At 39.4% G+C, this 20,015-nt stretch overlaps 2 protein-coding genes across 2 annotated transcripts in view; one reads left to right on the top strand and one right to left on the bottom strand.

The window, feature by feature from the left end:
• Positions 1 to 3,562, bottom strand: part of LOC129824208 (angiopoietin-related protein 1-like) — a 54,248-nt gene extending 50,686 nt beyond the window's left edge. Inside the window, exon 1 of the mRNA XM_055883678.1 lies at positions 2,553 to 3,562. The gene's annotated coding sequence lies outside the window, so the exon portion shown is untranslated. The remainder of the gene's footprint in view (positions 1 to 2,552) is intronic.
• A 4,201-nt stretch (positions 3,563 to 7,763) lies between these two features.
• On the top strand, positions 7,764 to 19,744 carry LOC129824492 (FGGY carbohydrate kinase domain-containing protein-like; the record flags this gene model as incomplete). Its single annotated transcript, XM_055884194.1, has 6 exons — positions 7,764 to 7,880; positions 8,026 to 8,114; positions 8,606 to 8,610; positions 11,269 to 11,417; positions 16,760 to 16,867; positions 17,200 to 19,744. Coding segments are annotated over 6 exons (606 nt in total), but the record flags the coding sequence as incomplete, so codon positions are not given.
• Positions 19,745 to 20,015: the final 271 nt, after the last annotated feature.

Here is a 20,015-nt window from a genome sequence, read left to right as displayed (position 1 = left end):
ACCCGCTCTATTTCGTAACCCAATCTTAATCAAGTTGACTAGATTTCCTTTTGAATAACAGCTTTCACAATATTTGCTTTCCTTCTTTTGCTCTTTGATTTTGTAGGTGGAAGCGTGGCAATGTGGCACCACAGTGACCACACAAATTATTGGCACCGTTGATGAAGATTAGCAAAAAAAAAGCGATATCAAATAAATATTTCAAATAGTGAGCTATATTTCATGCATAAAATTGGGATTTTTTTTTATACTAACACAATTACTCTGAGAAAGATATGTTTTTTTTAACAAGCATAAAAAAAAAATCGCAAAAGATTAAAAAAAGATTCACAAAAAAATCACAAAAATCACAAAAAGATAATTATTGGCAGCCCTGTTTTCAATACTCCAGCACCTTTGTGAGGATAATGGCACATCCTTTTTCTAAAATGTTTATGAGATTGGAGAACACATTGTGAGGGATCTTAGACCCAGTGCTATGGTCAGATGACATGAAAATAGAGCTCTTTGGTCACACACACCAGTGATGGGTTTGGCTTAAAATAATGGAGGCATATGCAGAAAAGTACCTCATACCTACTGTAAAATATGTGGTGTATTTTTTTTTCACACCTTTATTTAACCAGGTAGGCCAGTTGAGAACAAGTTCTCATTTACAACTGCGACCTGGCCAAGATAAAGCAAAGCAGTGTGACTCAAACAACACAGAGTTACACCTGGAATAAACAAACGTAAAGTCAATAACACAATAGAAAAAGTCTATATACAGTGTGTGCAAATGGTGTAAGGAGGTAAGACAATAAATAGGCCATAGTAGCGAAGTAATTACAATTTAGCAAATGAACACTGGAGTGATAGATGTTATGGGGCTATTTTGCTTCCACTGATACTGGGAACCTCGTTAAATCAATGGCATCATGTACCAGGACATTTTAGCCAAAAACCTGGTTGCCTCTGCAACTTGGCCACAAGTGGATCTTCCAGCAGGACAATAACCTCAAGCACACATCCAAATCCATAAGAAATGGTTAGTTGACTATAAAATCACCATTTTATCAGTCTCCGGACTTGAACCCATTGAAAACCAGTGGTTTGAATTGAAGAGGGCAGTCGAAGATATCAAGGATCTGGAAAAATTCTGTATGGAGGAAAGTCCTATGATTCCTCCCAATGTGTTCTCCAATCTCATAAAACATTTGAGAAAAAGGCTCTGTCATTATCCTCCCAAGGGGAGCGTGCTGGAGTATTGAAAGCCAGGGTGACAATAAGTATTAGGCTACTTGTTAAACAAAATATCTTTCTACGAGCAATTGTGCTATTATAAAATAATATAATTTTCTCGATATGTTGAGCATACGATATAGCTCAGTATTTTAATTATTTATTTGATAGTCTTTTTTGCTCATCTTTATCAAGGGTGTCAATCGTTTTGGAGGTGACTACTTCTGGTGTGTGTGAGAGAGGGAGAGAGAGAGGGGGCCGAGGGAAGGGGGTGGCTCCCCCTGTTTTTTGTTTTGCTTTTCAAGTGATACTTTCTGCATTGGTTATATAGGGGAAGGAAAATGTTCAAATGAATATCAAATAGAACATTGTGCCTCACATTTTAAGGGGTGCTTCAAGTACAGGTATAACAAGTAGGCATCTGCCAAAATAAAGGAAACACCAACATAAGGTGTCTTAATTTGGCGTTGGGCCACCACGAGACAGAACAGCTTCCATGCACTTTGACATAGATTCTACAAGTGTCTGGAACTCTATCGGAGGGTTGCAACACTATTCTTCCACAAGAAATACCATAATTTTGTGTTTTGTTGATGGTGTTCAATTGGGTTGAGCTCTGGTGACTGAGATGGCCATGGCATGTGGTTTACATCGTTTTCATGCTCATCAAACCATTCAGTGACCATTTTCATCCTCAAAGAAATAGCCAAAATAATGGCCTGCCCAGCAGTTTTATACATGACCCTAAGCATGATGGGATGTTCATTGTTTATTTAACTCAGGAACCACACCTGTGTGGAAGAACCTGTTTTCAATATACTTTGTATCCCTCAAGTGCTTCCATTATTTTGGTAGTTACCTGTATGTAGCAACAATGTGTTTCTACACTGTAATTACATAGGTACTACTATTCATTATTTCCCTGAATAGATGGAAATATGTCTTATGATCTGTCTGTAATATGCAATGTGTGGAGAAACTCCTTACAGTTCCAGTAGAGCTCTATGGGCCTCAGTGTTGCTCCTCAGTCTCAAGCAAACTCATGGACTGATAGCACTGTTATTGTCTCTGTGCTCTGTCCTTGCTGTGAGATCAACCCTGAGATGACACGCTTGTCTTCAGGTTGCCTTGACAGCGGAACAACAACCACCATTTGGAGATATTGACACCTTTAGTTGGAATTCCAGATTGGAATATTTTGGAAAGTCTATTCCTCCTGTCACGATAATGATACTATAATGGGTTCAACAACAACGTTCCAATACCACAGTCATGCACACAGTCACAGGGACAGATCAAACACACATAAGCCAAAAAAGAAAAACACTCACCTGCATTCTCTGTATGGAGCTAGTAAGACTTGAGACTGGTCTCCCAGCGGTCTCTTTGCTGAAGATAAAATAGGTCTACACATATCCCCCAGCACGCTGCTGTGTTTATTACTGTAACTGGGAATTTTCCCATCAGCCTTCAGCTGACCTGGCCATACTTCCTGTTCCTCTGTACCTGCTTCCTGTTCAGTGGCCTGATGGGTAACCTCTAGATAACACCATCTTCTTCCCCCTGGCTCAGCCAGCTGCTTCCACTGCATGGAGGTCTATTGCCCGATGTCCACCAGATGCATATGCGCTTTGTTTTGCTGGATGTCTAGTCCACATTTTCCGTACTTGACGCACATGTGCTTCGCTTTTCTACTACAGTAGCTAAAAGTTAGCTTGTTAGAGTCTGTGACTGTACTTCCGTTTGTACCACCGCACGGTAAAGCAACCCACGAGTTGAAAATATTGAATGCATGCAGTACACAGAATGCACCACAGCCTATTGCGGCACCCCAACGTAGCGTTGCGGACTGCTTCATTGACAATGAATGACTTCCGCCGGAACGCAAATAGTTTGATGCATCTGGAAATGAGGCGTAATCAAGAGTTTAGACCCAGACCCAGCTGCCATAAGCTGTTCTTTGTTGGAAAGTGATGGATCCTAAGCCCATGAAAACACACTCTTCCTGTCTGTGCTCTGCTCTATCCAAAATGTGGAGAATGCCGTTTGCATTTGTTGTTCATAAATAGAGGAAAGTTAGATTACCCACTCACTCACTCGTGTGTATGTTAAACATGTCTACAGTGTTTGTTAACGACCATCTGTTTCTTCCTGTCCTGCTGCTATGTTTTCCTCCATCCTCTCCTTCCTCTATTCTCTCTCCCCTCTATTTATGTATGACCCAAACACAGCCTGCTAACTGTACACTGCTTCTCTGTTTCCCCTTGGCTTTAAGTGTTTATACTTTAAGAAAATAACACAATAGTAAGATACTGTATTCGCCCTTGTAGTATTGGCAGGGTCAATAGGATTGTCTTTCAATTCTGACTGAATGTTGTTTTTGTTTTTTTTATCTGTTAGACTCTAATGACCCTGACTTATCTATGTTATTATCACCTATTTCTAAGAAGTGTATGCCTTTTTTCAATTGAGGCCAATACTATTTGAAGGTATAATCTTGGCAGAGCATTTTTTATACATATAGATTCGTTTCCTGACATCCTCACTTTAAAATAAGGCAACAGTAAACATGTCATCCCCTACGAATTATGCAATGCCCCCCTTGGGGCAATCAGTGTACTGTTGTAAATGAGAATTCTCTATGGCAAGATGCTTCATTCACCCATGTTTTGTCAAAATCAGGCCAGCGGTGTCTGAGATATCGTGTGGGTTAGCTAGACTCGTATCCCTGAGCATGTAAGCCAAATTTCAGCACTCTGAGTCAAACAGATTAAGACATATTGAGTCTTAACAGTGTTTGCAACATGTGTACCAAATTGTGTTACAATACGAATATCCTTGACGGATTTATATGCATTTATGAGCCAGACCACGGCCACGTGAGTGTTTAATGGTCAACAGCGACCATGTTATTTTAGGTACTAGTCTGGAAAATATTGTGTTGAGAGACTTTTGTTCATAGATGACACGTCAAGTTTTGTCCAGATCAGTCATTTGGTGCCAGAAGAGTAGCATTTTAACAAAATTCAAAAAAATCCATCATGGCAGACCTTATGGGTCCCTGAGGCAAATTTGTTCCTTGTGAGGAGAGGGAGCTATGTACTGAATTTCAAAACGGGGCATTTGACCTAAAGTCTTTAAATTCGGCACATTTAGTGGGCTAATGTAATTTCAGATTTGTGTGTGTAGGATAATGAGCTGCCAGTGTCGCAGACTCACTGTTTACGAAGCTGACCAAACCAAAGAGATACCTCTCTGGACTGGGGTGTAATTAAAACAAGATTTTCTATTGGACAAATTTAGTTAAGTCCCTCCCCGTTTTGTTTCTTTTATTTCTGTTTTACTTCTTATGGCTGCAGGGGCAGTATTGAGTAGCTTGGATGAAAGGTGCACAGAGGTGCCCATAGTAAACTGCCTGCTCCTCAGTCCCAGTTGCTAATATATGCATTTTATTATTCGTATTTGATAGAAAACACTCTGAAGTTTCTAAAACTGTTTGAATGATGTCTGTGAGTATAACATAACTCATATGGCAGGCAAAAACCTGAGAAAAAATCCAAACAGGAAGTGGGAATTCTGAGGTTGGTCGATTTTCAACACAGCCCCTATTGAACACACAGTGGGATATGGATGAGTTTGCACTTCCTACGGCTTCCACTAGATGTCAACAGTCTGTAGAACGTTGTCTGATGCCTCTACTGTGAAGTGGGGCCGAAGGAGACAGGAAATAGTCAGGTCTACCATGACCTGGCCATGCTCTGACCATGCGCGTTCACATGAGAGGGAGTTCTGTTCCATCGCACATCTGAAGTCAATGTAATTCTCCGGGTGGAACTTTATTGAAGATTTATGTTAAAAACATTCTAAAGATTGATTCAATACATCGTTTGACATGTTTCTACTGACTGTTACGGAACTTTTTGACATTTCGTCTGCTTTTAGTGAACGCGCTTCCTGACTTTGGATTTGTTTACCAAACACGCTAACAAAAATAGCTATTTGGACATAAATGATGGACATTACTGAACAAAACAAACATTTCTTGTGGAAGTGGGAGTCCTGGGAGTGCATTCCGACGAAGATCAACAAAGGTATGTGAAGATTAATAATGCTTTTTATGAGTTTTGTTGACTGCACAATTTGGCGGGTAACTGTATGGCTTCCTTTTGTGGCTGAACGCTGTTCTCAGATTATTGAATATTGTGCTTTTGCTTTTGCTTTTTTGAAATCTGACACAGCGGTTGCATTAAGAACAAGTGTATCTTTAATTCTATGTAAAACATGTATCTTTCATCAAAGTTTATGATGAGTATTTATGTTATTTGACATGGCTCTGCAATTTCTCCGGATATTTTGGAGGCATTTCTGAACATGGCGCAAACGTAAACTGAGGTTTTTGGATATAAATATGAGCTTTATCGAACAAAACATATATGTATTGTGTAACATGAAGTCCTATGAGTGTCATCTGATGAAGATCATCAAAGGTTAGTGATTCATTTTATCTCCATTTGTGCTTTTTGTGACTCCTGTCTTTGGCTGGAAAAATGACTGTGTTTTTCTGTGATTTTGCGGTGACCTAACATAATCATTTGTGGTGCTTTCGCTGTAAAGCCTATTTGAAATCGGACACTTGTGGGATTAACAACAAGATTACCTTTAAAATGGTATAAGATACATGTATGTTTGAGGAATTTTAATTATTAGATTTCTGTTGTTTGAATTTGGCGCCCTGCACTTTCACTGGCTGTTGTCATATCATTCTGTTAACGGGATTGCAGCCATAAGAAGTTAAGAAACGTTCGCAACAGAATCGTCTGAATGAATACACACATGCCTTGGTATGCAAGACCACAACGACGTACCCTTTTTGGCCACTAATGTGTTAAGTTGGAAATCAGAACGTTGTCGTGGAAGTTATCAACATAAATTGTGAACTTCGACGTAAAGTAATGTTTCAAAAAAGTTAAAGTTTCCCGTCGTGTTGTCCCTGTTTAAATCAAATGTTTAGAGAGTCATGTTCTGCACAATAAATTGTAAAATGCAGCAGACTGAACGGAGACCGAAATTATGGTTGAAACTCCACACAAAAAAATTTGATCACTCACCATAGTGCAATAGTTTTGGTATTTTTACACTCTATCAATGAGTCTCTACATATGTTTATATTTTTTAATTAAATGTTTGGGACCATAACCTATAAAAAACAGATCCCGACTTACCCTAGTAACCTTGGTTAATGATTTCTCTCTCTCCTGCAGGTGTTGTTCATAGTTGAGTCAGGTCCAGTAGAGTGGCACTATGTGGGTGTGGGCGTGGGGACAGCCAGAGTGAGGGCTGCTCTGGTCACCAGGGAGGGATAGATGAAGACTACTGCAGAGGAGCCTGTCATCATCTGGGAGCCTCACTCAGACCATTATGTCCAGTCATCCACTGACATCTGGTCTAAGTGCTGTAGCACAGTTAGGGTAGGTGTTAGGATAGTCTGATTAATCAGAGTAATACAAAATTCATTGGTATACAGCCTGAGATATTTGTGTGCAAAATCGGTGAAATGTATACCGTACAATATAATTACATTTGAACTTTCTCTACTGGTTGTCTGTGCGGTTTGTACTTTAGATGTTTCCCTGGTAGGTATGGTTAATCAGACTAGTGTTCAGGCTATTTGAGATTGTGTAGGTATGACTTAAGTGCTCTGCAAAGGGATGCATTCTCTAGGAATTTCTGTCATTATTGGCGTAGATTAGTATGCCGCTTAACTCCAAGGCCTTTATGGATACTTATTGCCGTTTTGCAAAATGTTGTCCTTATATTCAGCAGCAATACAAAACCAAAGCATAAACAACTGCCACGCCCTGATCTGTTTGACCTATTCCTGTCATTGTCTCCACCCATTGTCTATTTGCCCCAGTGTATTTATCCCTGTGTTTCCTGTCTCTCTGTGCCAGTTCATCTTGTTTGTTAGTCAAGTCAACCAGCGTGTTTTTCCAGTATTCCTTTTGCTATTCTCTTTTTGCCAGTCCTCCCGGTTTTGACCCCTGCCTGACTCTGGACTACTTTCCCGCCTGCCTGATCATCCTGCCTGCCCTGACCTTGATTCTGCCTGCCCTTCGGTACCTTTTGGACTCTGAACTGGTTTTGACAGTTTTGCCTGTCCACGACCATTCTCTTGCCTTCCCCTATTGGATTAATAAATATTGTAAGACTCCAACCATCTGCATCTGGGTCTCGCCTTGTGTCATAACAACATGTTTCGAAACACCATATTCATGTGACAGAGGGTGACCCAGGGAGTGCAGAGGAGCCAGGTCTGAGGGGTGGGTTTTGATGCCACCTGTTCTATTGTGGTCCTGAACCAGAATTTCTACCCTGTAGCCATCAACCAGGATGGTGAGTGAGAGAGTGGTGAAAAGTAGATGGATACCCGCACTAACACTGTTGAATCCTCATGCAGTTTTATTGAGTGCAATGTTTCAACTTGAAAGTCTTGGTCAAAATGTCTCCTCCTCCTCTGTTGCCCTGTGTGTAGGTGAGGCTGACTGGAATGTGGTGATGTGGATGGACGCATCACCAGCACCGGCCACAGGGTCCTGGGTAGGGTTGGAGGGGTGATATCATCAGAGATGCAGCCTCCCAAGCTGCTCTGGCTGAAAGCAGTCAGAGGTTAGAGGTCACCCATTATAAGTCAACAGACAGTTTTATTGGTGGACTCTGGTGATTGGCTAGTTTTCCTAAGTGATGTTTGTTTATTGCCCTGACGTTTTAATGTAATTTCCTCCCTACCCTTAATTCTTTGGTCAGAACATGAGAGAGACCTGCTGGTGGGACGCCGCCCACTTTCTGGACCTTCTTGACTTCCTGTCCTGGAAGGACACAGGTTCTCGGGCCAGGTGAGCTATAGAACAGGAGGAGAGAGGGGTAGGATGGATTCTGGCAGTGGGTTTGGTTTATTATTGGGGAGGGTGTACTCTGTATGTGTGTCTAAATTATGGTGTGGGTGTGTGCGTGCGTGCGTGCGTGCGTGTGTGTATTTTGACCAGACAGTGTGTGCAGGGCAATTCCACCGTAACGGAATTACACTTTGATTCAGTTTTTTCACTGAATCAAAGTGCCAAACAAAAATCGTTGATTTCAAAGTTTAACAAAAAATGGTTTTCGAAAAATGTACAAAAACTAATTTAGTGGAAGAACTGTGGAGATGCAAACTTAGGTAGCAGAATTACGGTAAAATATCTCTCCGTTTTTCATGCGACCACATTTTCTCAAAACTGTCAAATATCTACTCCAAATTAAGAATAAAATATGTCTGCATTAAGAATGAGGGGTTAGCGATGACATGACACCTTGAGTTTTGATTATTATAATTTTTTGTGTTATTGAGCTACAGTAAGTGAAGTGGATTTACACCCGGTAACGAAATTACGGTAACAAAATGACATCATGGGTCCCTGAGCTGTACTACAAAGAAATGCATAATTATGGATATGTTTCACAAGTTTGGACATCACAGTTCAGCACAGTAGAGTACAGTGCAGTACAATAGAGCATAGTAGAATTCAGTACAGTGCAGTAGAGTACACTACTGTAGAATATAGTTCTGTACGGTACAATATACTCTACTACACTGTACTTTTCTTTACAGTATTGTATTGGACTGTACTCCACTGTGCTCTACTCACTGTACTTTGCTATCCAAACGTCTATGGTAGGTTCAGATTTTGTCCGGTTCATAGGTGGACGTTAACATCAAAGGCCAGGGTGAACGGACCAAATTGTAACTACTTTTCAACGTCCATGGACGTCCGGTGTCGGTTGGTGCTAAGTGGTTGAGGATGTTGGTTACAGTAAATAGAAAGAGAGGGGTTGCATGAGTAGGTATCTTTAAGAGCTGGGAGAGGTGACATTAACTGGAGAGTGAAAGAAAAAGGCAGAGAGAGAGAGACAGGAAAATAGGGAGGAAGGGATTGTCAAGACTCAGACTGTTTTAACACTCTTGATTTGACCTCCAGACAACAGAAAGAGAAAGAAAACAGTTATGAGCTGAACATAACAGTATGCCAGTGGAAGGGAGGACAGTAACAGGTGACCCAACTGTGGTCTGTGACCAAGGATTGGAACCGGTTCAGGGAACAGAACCGAAAACCAGAAAATAACTAAATTATTTGAGTAACAGAACCCGAACTGAAAACAAAATAGATCTATTCTGTTACGGAACAGAATTGTTATTTTAAAAGCACGGGAACCAGTTATTTGCGTAATTTGGCGTTTCGGGCAATTTTTTCCATAGTCAATCGGTCATAGTCAATCGATCAATAATATAATAATACTCTTAGGAAAAATGTTTATTTAATTTACAATCTGTAGAAACTATGAGAATAGACAGGTTCAGAACTTTTGTGAAACATCACAGCACAGTTGAAAAATATATGGCAAATAGTATACCACTGGTGCTTCATATTGCCGTTAATCTATAGATGAGCTTAGAATAGAGATCTAGATGTTAACTGCACATGTTTCTGTGAGCAGTTCTGTAGAAGCTACTGCAGGAGTTTATCATCACCTGGTCCAGTCACCTAACCAGACCTTGGCCATCTGGCTCTGTTTAGGCAGTTAAACTGCTCACGAACTTCGGCTTCTGTCTCCTGCCATGACCTCAGCCGATAACACATTGGGTCGAAGGTGAAAGGTTGAAGCACTCGGTGCGGTTCTGACTGTTTAAATATCAGAGTGATGTGCACTCTGCTCCTCCACCTCTGTTTCCTCCTTTCATGGCCGCGGGAAGATGTTTTGGGTTAGGTGTGCTGTCAAACAAATGTGACAGCCTTGTCAAATAAATGTGTTCTTGGTGTTAAAAAAAGAAGCAGAAGCCTTGTGCACAGCTTCAATGGGCAGGTTATGGCAGGAACAACTAAGTTTTTTTACATCATGTGTTTTCTGTTTTCCTAGTGAACTTTCAAAATGTAGAAGTGGAAATGTCAAGTAGACCGAAGAATGAGAAATGCTTATTTTTTCACAACTTACTTGGCGGAAATGTAAATGTACAAATGTTCTTGGTCCACGACGTTTAACCTTTAAAAACTTCTTAGGGCTAGACCCCTTTTTTCTCCACTTCCTGCCTGAATGACGTACCCAAAGCAAACTGGAAATTGGAAATAATTGGAATTGGAAATAAAACACTTTGAAGTTTGTAGAAATGTTAAAATAATGTAGGAGAATATAATACAGTAGATATGGTAGGAGAACATCCAAAGAAAAACCAACCAGATTTTTTTTTGAGAGACCATCCTCTTAGAAATGCAAGAGAAAGGTCATATTTAAAATTAGCTCACTGGATGCAATCCTATGGCCTCCACAGGGTGTCAGTCTATGTTCAAGGTTTCAGGCTTGTAACTTCAAAAACTAATAAGAAATAACAGTTTTAGTAGAAGGACACAGTCTTGGAAATTCGTGTTTGCGAGCGCCATGAAGACATTACGCACCGGCTAAAATCGGTTTCCTATTGAACAAACTTCTTTCAGAAATAAATATTATAGTTTATCTGAGGAGTAAATAGTAACGTATTTTGACTTGTTGAAACAAAGTTTAGGGGTAGATTTTTGGATCCCTTTCTCTGCAAGTTGAACGAGTGGATTACTCAAATCGAGGGCGCCAACTAAACTGAGTTTTTGGGATATAAAGAAGGATTTTATGTAACAAAATGACACTACATGTTATAGCTGGGAACCTTTGGATGACAAATCAGTGGAAGATTTTCAAAAAGTAAGTGAATATTTAATCGTTATGTGAATACATGAAACCTGTGCCAGTGGAAAAATATTTGTGTGGCGCCGTCCTCAAACAATCGCATGGCATGTTTTCGCTGTAATAGCTACTGTAAATCGGACAGTGCAGTTAGATTAACAAGAATTTAAGCTTTCAGCCGATATAAGACACTTATATTTACCTAAATGTTTAAAATCCATAATATTTATGATTATTTATTTGAATTGCGCACCCTGCAGTTTCACTGGAAGTTGTACCACTAGCGGGACACCGATCCTTAAGTTAACAGTGTAAATAATGAAACCAAGGGGTGTTTTGTGGTTCCAGGTGTAATTGGTGCAGACATGAGGGGTTTTTGCCTACCCTGTGAGGACCAGCTAATCACATTGCACATGGCCATCATCTGTGGAACATCTTCCAGTCACATGGCAGTGAGTTTGTTAGAACAGCTGCTGTTTTACTACAACATAATATGTGGCACTTAGCAAATTTTATACAAAGCAACTTCCAGAACATTTTTTACAGAACATTTTTATAGCGCTTTTCATGGAATCTCAAAGTGCTTCAAGAGCATAAAACAAACAAGCAATATATCATGACAGGTCAACCAATACAGGCCAAGTGATGAAAAATCTGGGAAACCTGGCCTGCTATTCATACATTCAGACTTTGAAAAGGTTTTTGATAAAGCACGACTGAAGTTTATATATAAATACCTGGAACATTTCAATTTAGAAGATTCTCATAAAATGGGTTAAAATCATGTATAGTAAACCTATGATTAAAATAGTAAATACTGGCTACTTCTCAAAGTTTTAAACTGTCAAGAGGAGTAAAACGAGGTTGTCCACTATCAGAATATCTAATTATTATGGCCATCGAAATGTTAGCTATTAAAATCAGACCCAACAATAATATCAAGGGATTAGAAATCCAGGGTTTAAAAACAAAGGTGTCATTGTACGCTGATGATTCATGTTTTCTTTTAAATCCGCAACTTGGATCCCTCCACAACCTCAGATCATCTAGATAATTCGTCACCTCTCTGGATTACAACCAAATTATGATAAGAGTACTATATTACGTATTGGATCACAAAAAAAAAAAAAAAAAACTTTTACTTTACCATGTAGTTTACCAATAAAATGGTCTCACGGGGATGTGGACATACTCGGTATACATATCCCAAAATAAATAAATGATCTTACTCCAATACATTTTAATAGAAAGTTAGCAAAAATAAATAAGATCTTGCTACCATGGAAAGGTAAATACCTTCTATTTATGTAAAATAAATCACCCTGATTTAACTCTTTAGTCATATCACAGTTCAGCTATTTGTTTATGGTCTTGCCTACAACTAGTGATTTTTTTTATTTATTATATGAGAAAAAAATATTCAATTTTATTAGGAACAGCAAGCTAGACAATTAAATGGGCCTATCTATATGGCACCGCTGTCAATTTTTTGTTATAAATAAAAAAGTATACCAGTTTTATTTAAGGACCAAAAAATTGACAGCCGTGCCATATAGATTGCAAAATAGTTGGGAAGAGATTTGACGTAGCAATTCCATGGCACATGGTTTATGAACTGATAAGCAAAACGACACCGGATTCAAAGCGTATAATTTTTCAATTTAAACTATTAAACAGAATTCTTGCAACCAACAGAGTGTTATTTATATGGGGGATACAATCTTCCCAGCTCTGCATATTTCACTGCGAAGAGGCAGAGTCATTACATTATTTGTTTTGGTACTGAATATGTAGCTTGTTTTTGGTCACAGGTACAGGAATGGCTGAAGAATTGCAATATTTACCTGGAGCTAACCCTGAAGATAGCATTACTGGGTGATCTGAAAAGTCATAGTGAATCGATCAATAATATAATAATACTTTTAGCAAAAATGTTTATTTTCAATTTACGATCTGTAGAAAACATGAGAATAGAAAGGTTCAGAACTTTTGTGAAACATCACAGCACAGTTAAAAATATATGGCAAATAGAAATCCAATATGGATGGTGTTAAGAGATAGATGGGAGGGGTTGAGTGGAGCTAAAGGTTGGGACTAATAACAAAATAATAACAAGATAACCAGTGGTGGAAAAAGTACCCAATTGTCATGCTTGAGTAAAAGTAAAAGATACCTTCATAGAAAATGACTCAAGTAAAATACTACTTGAGTAAAAGTCTAAAAGTATTTGTTTTTTAAAATATACTTAAGTATATTTTGCAATTACATTTAATTTTGATACTTAAGTGTAGTGAAGTAAAAGTCTTCAGAAATATACACTACTGTTCAAAAGTTTGGGGTCACTTTTAGTAAGAAATGCACATTATTTTGTCCATTAAAATAACATAAAATTGATCAGAAATACAGTGTAGACATTAATTAACTTCTTATGGCTGGGGGCAGTATTGAGTAACTTGGATGAATAAGGTGCCCAGAGTAAACTGCCTGCTCCTCAGTCCCAGTTGCTAATATATGCATATTATTGGTATATTTGGATAGAAAACACTCTGACGTTTCTAAAACTGTTTGAATGATGTCTGTGAGTATAACAGAACTCATATGGCAGGCAAAAACCAGAGAAAAAAATCCAACCAGGAAGTGGGAAATCTGAGGTTGGTCGATTTTCAACTCAGCCCCTATTGAAGATACAGTGGGATATTTGTCATGTTGCACTTCCTAATGCTTCCACTAGATGTCAAGTCTTTAGAACCTTGTCTGATGCTTCTACTGTGAAGGGGGGCCAAATGAGAGGGGAATGAGTCAGAGGTCTGGCAGAATGCTTTGAGCTCGTGACGCTCGTTCATGTGAGAGCGTGCTCTTCCATTTGCTTTTCTGAAGACAAAGGAATTCTCCGGTTGGAACATTATTGAAGATTTATGTTAAAAACATCCTAAAGGTGGATTCTATACATCGTTTGACATGTTTCTACGGACTGTAACGGAACTTTTTGACATTTTGTCTGCTCCTAGTGAACGCGCTTCGTGACTTTGGATTTTTTTTTACAAAATGCGCTAACAAAAGTAGCTATTTGGACATAAATGATGGACATTATCGAACAAACAAACATTTATTGTGGAACTTGGATTCCTGGGAGTGCATTCTGATGAAGATCATCAAAGGTAAGTGAATGTTTATAATGTTATTTCTGATTTCTGTTGACTGCACAATATGGCGGATATCTTTTTGTCTTGATTGGGCTCTGAGCGCCGACCTCAGATTATTGCATGGTTTGCTTTTTCGAAATCTGACACAGCGGTTGCATTAAGGAGAAGTGGATCTAAAATTCCATGTATAACACTTGTATCTTTGATCAACGTTTATTTTGAGTATTTCTGGAAATTGATGTGGCTCTCTGCAAAATCACCGGATGTTTTTGGAACTACTGAACATAACGCGCCAATGTATACTGAGATTTTTTTATATAAATATGAACTTTACCGAACAAAACATACATGTATTGTGTAACATGAAGTCCTATGAGTGTCATCTGATGAAGATCATCGAAGGTTAGTGATTCATTTTATCTCTATTTCTGCTTTTTGTGACTCCTGTCTTTGGCTGGAAAAATGGCTGTGTTTTTCTGTGATTTGGCGGTGACCTAACATAATCGTTTGTAGTGCTTTCGCTGTAAAGCCTTTTTGAAATCGGACACTGTGGTGGGATTAACAAGATCACCTTTAAAATGGTATAAGATACTTGTATGTTTGAGGAATTTTAATTATGAGATTTCTGTTGTTTGAATTTGGCATCCTGCACTTTCTCTGGCTGTTGTCATATCGATCCCGTTAACGGAATCGCAGCCATAAGAAGTTTTAATGTTGTAAATTACTATTGTAGCTGGACATTTTTAATTATGGAATATCTACATACTGTAGACGTGCAGAGGCCCATTATCAGCAACCATCACTCCTGTGTTCAATGGCACATTGTGTTAGCCAACAGTACCGTCAAAACACCAATCTCAACGTCAACAGTGAAGAGGCGACTCTGGGATGCTGGCCTTCTAGGCAGAGTTCCTCTGTCCAGTGTCTGTGTTCTTGTGCCCATCTTAATATTTTATTTTTATTGGCCAGTCTGAGATATGTTTTTTTCTTTGAAACTCTACCTAGAAGGCCAGCATCCTGGAGTCGCCTCTTCACTGTTGACGTTGAGACTGGTGTTTTGCGGGTATTATTTAATGAAGCTGTCAGTTGAGGACTTGAGGCATCTGTTTCTCAAACTAGACACTAATGTACTTGTCCTCTTGCTCAGCTTTGCACCAGGGGCTCCCACTCTTTCTATTCTGGTTAGACACAGTTTGCTCTGTTCTGTGAAGGAAGTAGTAACACAGCGTTGTACGAGATCTTCAGTTTCTTGGCAATTTCTCACACGGAATAGACATCATTTCTCAGAACAAGAATAGACTGTCGAGTTTCAGAAGAAAGTATTTGTTTCTGGCCATTTAGAGCCTGTAATCGAACCCACAAATTCTGATGCTCCAGATACTCAACTAGTCTAAAGAAGGCCAGTTTTATTTCTACTTTAAATCAGAACAGTTTTCAGCTGTGCTAACATAATTGCAAAAGGGTTTTCTAATGATCAATTAGCCATTTAAAATGATAAACTTGGATTAGCTAACACACCGTGCCATTGGAACACAGAAGTGATGGTTGCTGATAATTGGCCTCTGTACGTCTATGTAGATATTCCATTTTAAAGAATCCAGCTACAATGGTCATTTACAACATTAACAAGCACAGTTTGAAAGATATAGAAATCAAACCGGATGGACATCATAAATATATGGGAGAGGTTGAGGGTAGAGGAAGACAAGAGTTAAAAACAAACAAAATAAAACTATTGGACTGTGTCCATAAAATGTATATAGTATGTATAAGCTGGAAATACAGGCGTAAGCGTTGTTGTTCACTAGTTTGCTCCAATTGGGGAGGGGTGGTAGGGTTGGAGGGTAATAAAGGAAATGTATATAAAAAGATATGTATGTGTATATGTATGTATGTGTACAGTTGAAGTCAGAAGTTTACATGAACACGTTTTAATGACTCCAACCTAAGTGTTTCAACCACTCCACAAATTTCTTGTTAACAAACTATAGTTTTGGCAAGTTGGCATGACACAAGTAATTTTTCCAACAATTGTTTACAGACAGATTATTTCACTTATAATTCACTGTATCACAATTCCAGTGGGTCAGAAGTTTACATACACTAAGTTAACTGTGCCTTTAAACAGCTTGGAAAATTCCAGAAAATTATGTCATGGCTTCAGAAGCTTCTGTTAGGCTAATTGACATAATTTGAGTCAATTGGAGGTGTAGCTGTGGATGTATTTCAAGGCCTACCTTCAAACTCAGTGCCTCTTTGCTTTATATTGTTGTGATCATTGTGTTTACTTGATAGCTACCAACACAAATAGCTAGCTAGAACGAAGTGTTAATAAAATACAAATTCATTAGATTTAAAAGCAATACAAATAATAGTCAGTCTTTCTCACTATGAGCGCTCTGCCTCAGCACTGCTGTATGTCCAGATGCATTTTTCAAACAAAAATATTAGCCCGATAGCTAGCTAGTTAGCCAAGCCAAAAACATGTCAGTCAATCTGTATATCTGTGGCTTAAAAACACAAGATATATGCAAACCAAAAGAGCTTATTTAAAATCAACAAAACACTGTGTTTAGGGAGCCTGTACAAGCTGTGTTGAAGCACATAGCTCAGTGCTCCCCTATGTGTTCTTCTGTCCCCGGGTGTTTCAGATCAGTCAGGGGCCCCTGATTGTCCCCGGGGTGTGGAGACCCTACCTGTCCGCCATGGTGCCTGACCTGTGGCTCAACGAGGGAGTACAGAGTGCTACTGGAAGACTGGTCAGTTCAGCTCTGCTCCGCCTGGGTCCTGCTAGATCAGGCTTATTCAACTACAGGCCCTTGGCCCTGCACAGCTGCTGTTTTTTTTTCTCCATACCTGGTAGTTAATTGATCAATTCCTTTCACTGATTGGCCTGAGAAGCCACACACCTGGTGTCCCAGTCTCCTTTTTAGAAGGAGAGAACGAAAACCCTGTAGTTGTGACCTGAAGTAATCAGCTACATATTCATTATACACTGACATTTTTTTGACATAGTAAACCTTGATGACTAGGGTTGCTCAAACCAGATCCACAAAACCATACTTTTTTTTCTCTTTTTCTCCTACCTCAGATTGACCATGTGGTGGAAGGTCATGCAGCCTACCCCAAAGCTGCAGGAGCAGGCTGTGAAAAGATCAGCTTATTTGCAGCAATATCATATCCATCAAAACAACAACATACCTTTCACCTGGAACAGACCCCTCATTAACATTGACTTGGCTGTAGTGGAGTGGGTCGAGAGTTTCAAGTTCCTTGGTGTCCACATCACCAACAAACTATCACGGTCCAAACACACCAAGACAGTTGTGAAGAGGGAACGACAACACCTTTTCCCCCTCAAGAGACTGAAAATATTTGGCATGCGTCCCCAGATCCTCAAAACGTTATACAGCTGCACCCTCGAGAACATCCTGACCGGTTGCATCACCGCCTGGTATGGGAACTGCTCGGCATCCAACCGCAAGGCCTAACAGAGGATAGTGCATATGGCCCAGTACATCACTGGGGCCAAGCTTCCTGTCATCCAGGACCTACAGTGCCTTGCAAAAGTAGTCATCCCCTTGGCATTTTTCCTATTTTGTTGCATTACAACCTGTAATTTAAATAGATTTTTATTTGGATTTCATGTAATGGACATACACAAAATAGTTCAAATTGGTGAAGTGAAATGCAAAAAATCACTTGTTTCAAAAAATTCTAAAAAATTACAAACAGAAAAGTGGTGCGTGCATATGTTTTCACCCCCTTTGCTGTGAACCCCCTAAATAAGATCTGGTGCAGCCAATTACCTTCAGAAGTCACATAATTAATTAAATAAAGTCCACCTGTGTGCAATCTAAGTGTCACATGATCTGTCACATGATCTCAGTATATATACACCTGTTCTGAAAGGCCCCAGAGCCTGCAACACCACTAAGCAAAGGGCATCACCAAGCAAGCGGCACCATGAAGACCAAGGAGATCTCCAAACAGGTCAGGGACAAAGTTGTGGAGTAGTACAGATCAGGGTTGGGTTAGAAGAAATATCAGAAACCATTAAATCCATAGAATATGCCACCACAACAAACCTGCCAAGAGAGGGCCGGCCACCAAAACTCACGGACCAGACAAGGAGGGCATTAATCAGAAAGGGAACAAAGAGACCAAAGACAACCCCGAAGGAGCTGCAAAGCTCCACAGCGGAGATTGGAGTATCTGTCCATAGGACCACTTTAAGCCATACACTCCACAGAACTGGGCTTTACAGAAGAGTGGCCAAAAAAAAGACAGAGCAGTTTTGCCTTGAAGAATGGGCAAAAATCCCAGTGGCTAGATGTGCCAAACTTATAGAGACATATCCCAAGAGACTTGCAGCTGTAATTGCGGCAAAAGGTGGCTCTACAAAGTATTGACTTTGGGAGGGTGAATAGTTATGCACGCTCAAGTTTTGTTGTTTTGTATTATTTCCTGTTTGTTTCACAATAAAAAATATTTTGCAGCTTCAAAGTGGTAGGCATGTTGTGTAAATCAAATGATACAAACCCCCCACAAATCGATTTTAATTCCAGGTTGTTGTAAGGCAGCAAAATAGGGAAAAATCCAAGAGGGGTGAATACTTTTGCAAGGTACTGTATATACTAGGCGATGTCTGAGGAAGGCCCAAAAAATGGTCAAAGACTCCAGTCACCCAAGTCATAGACTGTTTTCTCTGCTACCGCACGGCAAATGGTACCGGAGCGCCAAGTCTAGGTCCAAAAGGCTCCTTAACAGCTTCTACAGCCATAAGACTGCTGAACAATTAATCAAATATCCACCAGGACTATTTACATCTTACCGGTTGTATTTCTGTATTGTTTAATGTTACTGTGCCTTCAGAAAGTATTTATACCCTTTGACTTGTTCCATATTTTGTTGTGTTAGTCTGAATTCAAAATGGATTAAATTGATTATTTTTCTCATCCATCTACACACAATACCCCATAATGACAAAGTGAAAACATGTTTTTAGAAATGTTTGCAATTGTATTGAAAATGAAATACAGATATCTCATTTATTCACACCCCTAAGTCAATGTTAGAATCACCTTTGGCAGTGATTACAGCCGTGAGTCTCTTAAATTAAGAGCTTTGAACACCTGGATTGTGCAATATTTGCACATTATTCTTTTAAAAATTCTTCAAGCTCTGTCAAGTTGGTTGTTGATCATTGCTAGACAGATATTTTCAAGTCTTACCATAGATCTTCAAGTCGATTTAAGTCAAAAATGTGACTAGGCCACTCAGGAACATTCAATATTGTCTTGGTAAGAAACTCCAGTGTATATTTGGCCTTGTGTTTTCGATTATTGTCCTGCTAAAAGGTGAATTTGTCTTCCAGTGTCTTTTGGAAAGCAGACTGAACTAGGTTTTCCTCTAGGATTTTGCCTGTGCTTATCTATTCAGTTTCTTTTATACCCCCCCCCCCCGCCCCCCCCGCAAAACCTCCTAGTTTTGCCGATGACAAGCGTACCCATAACATGATGCAGCCACCAACATGCTTGAAAATATGAAGTTGTACTCAGTGATGCGTTGTGCTGGATTTGCTTCAAGCATAATACTTTGTATTCAGGGCATAAAGTTCAATTTTTGCAGTTTTACTTTCATGGCTTATTGCAAACAGGGTGCATGTTTACGAATATTTTCATTCTGTACAGGCTTCTTTCTTTTTACTCAGTCATTTAAATGTTTTACATTTGAGTAATTTAGCAGACATGCTTATCCAGAGATACTTACAGGAGCAATTAGGGTTAAGCGCCTTGCTCAAGGGCACAACAACATATTTTCACCTGCCCGGTTTGAGGATTCAAACCTTTCGGTTACTGGTACAACGCTTTTAACCACTAGGCTACCTACCACCCTCCATTTAGG

The sequence above is a fragment of the Salvelinus fontinalis genome, chromosome 26 (genome assembly GCF_029448725.1).
Source record: "Salvelinus fontinalis isolate EN_2023a chromosome 26, ASM2944872v1, whole genome shotgun sequence".
In the NCBI taxonomy this organism is placed as follows: domain Eukaryota; kingdom Metazoa; phylum Chordata; class Actinopteri; order Salmoniformes; family Salmonidae; genus Salvelinus; species Salvelinus fontinalis.
The sequence above is the reverse complement of the archived record's forward strand: the minus strand, read 5'-3'. Positions and strand labels throughout refer to the sequence as shown.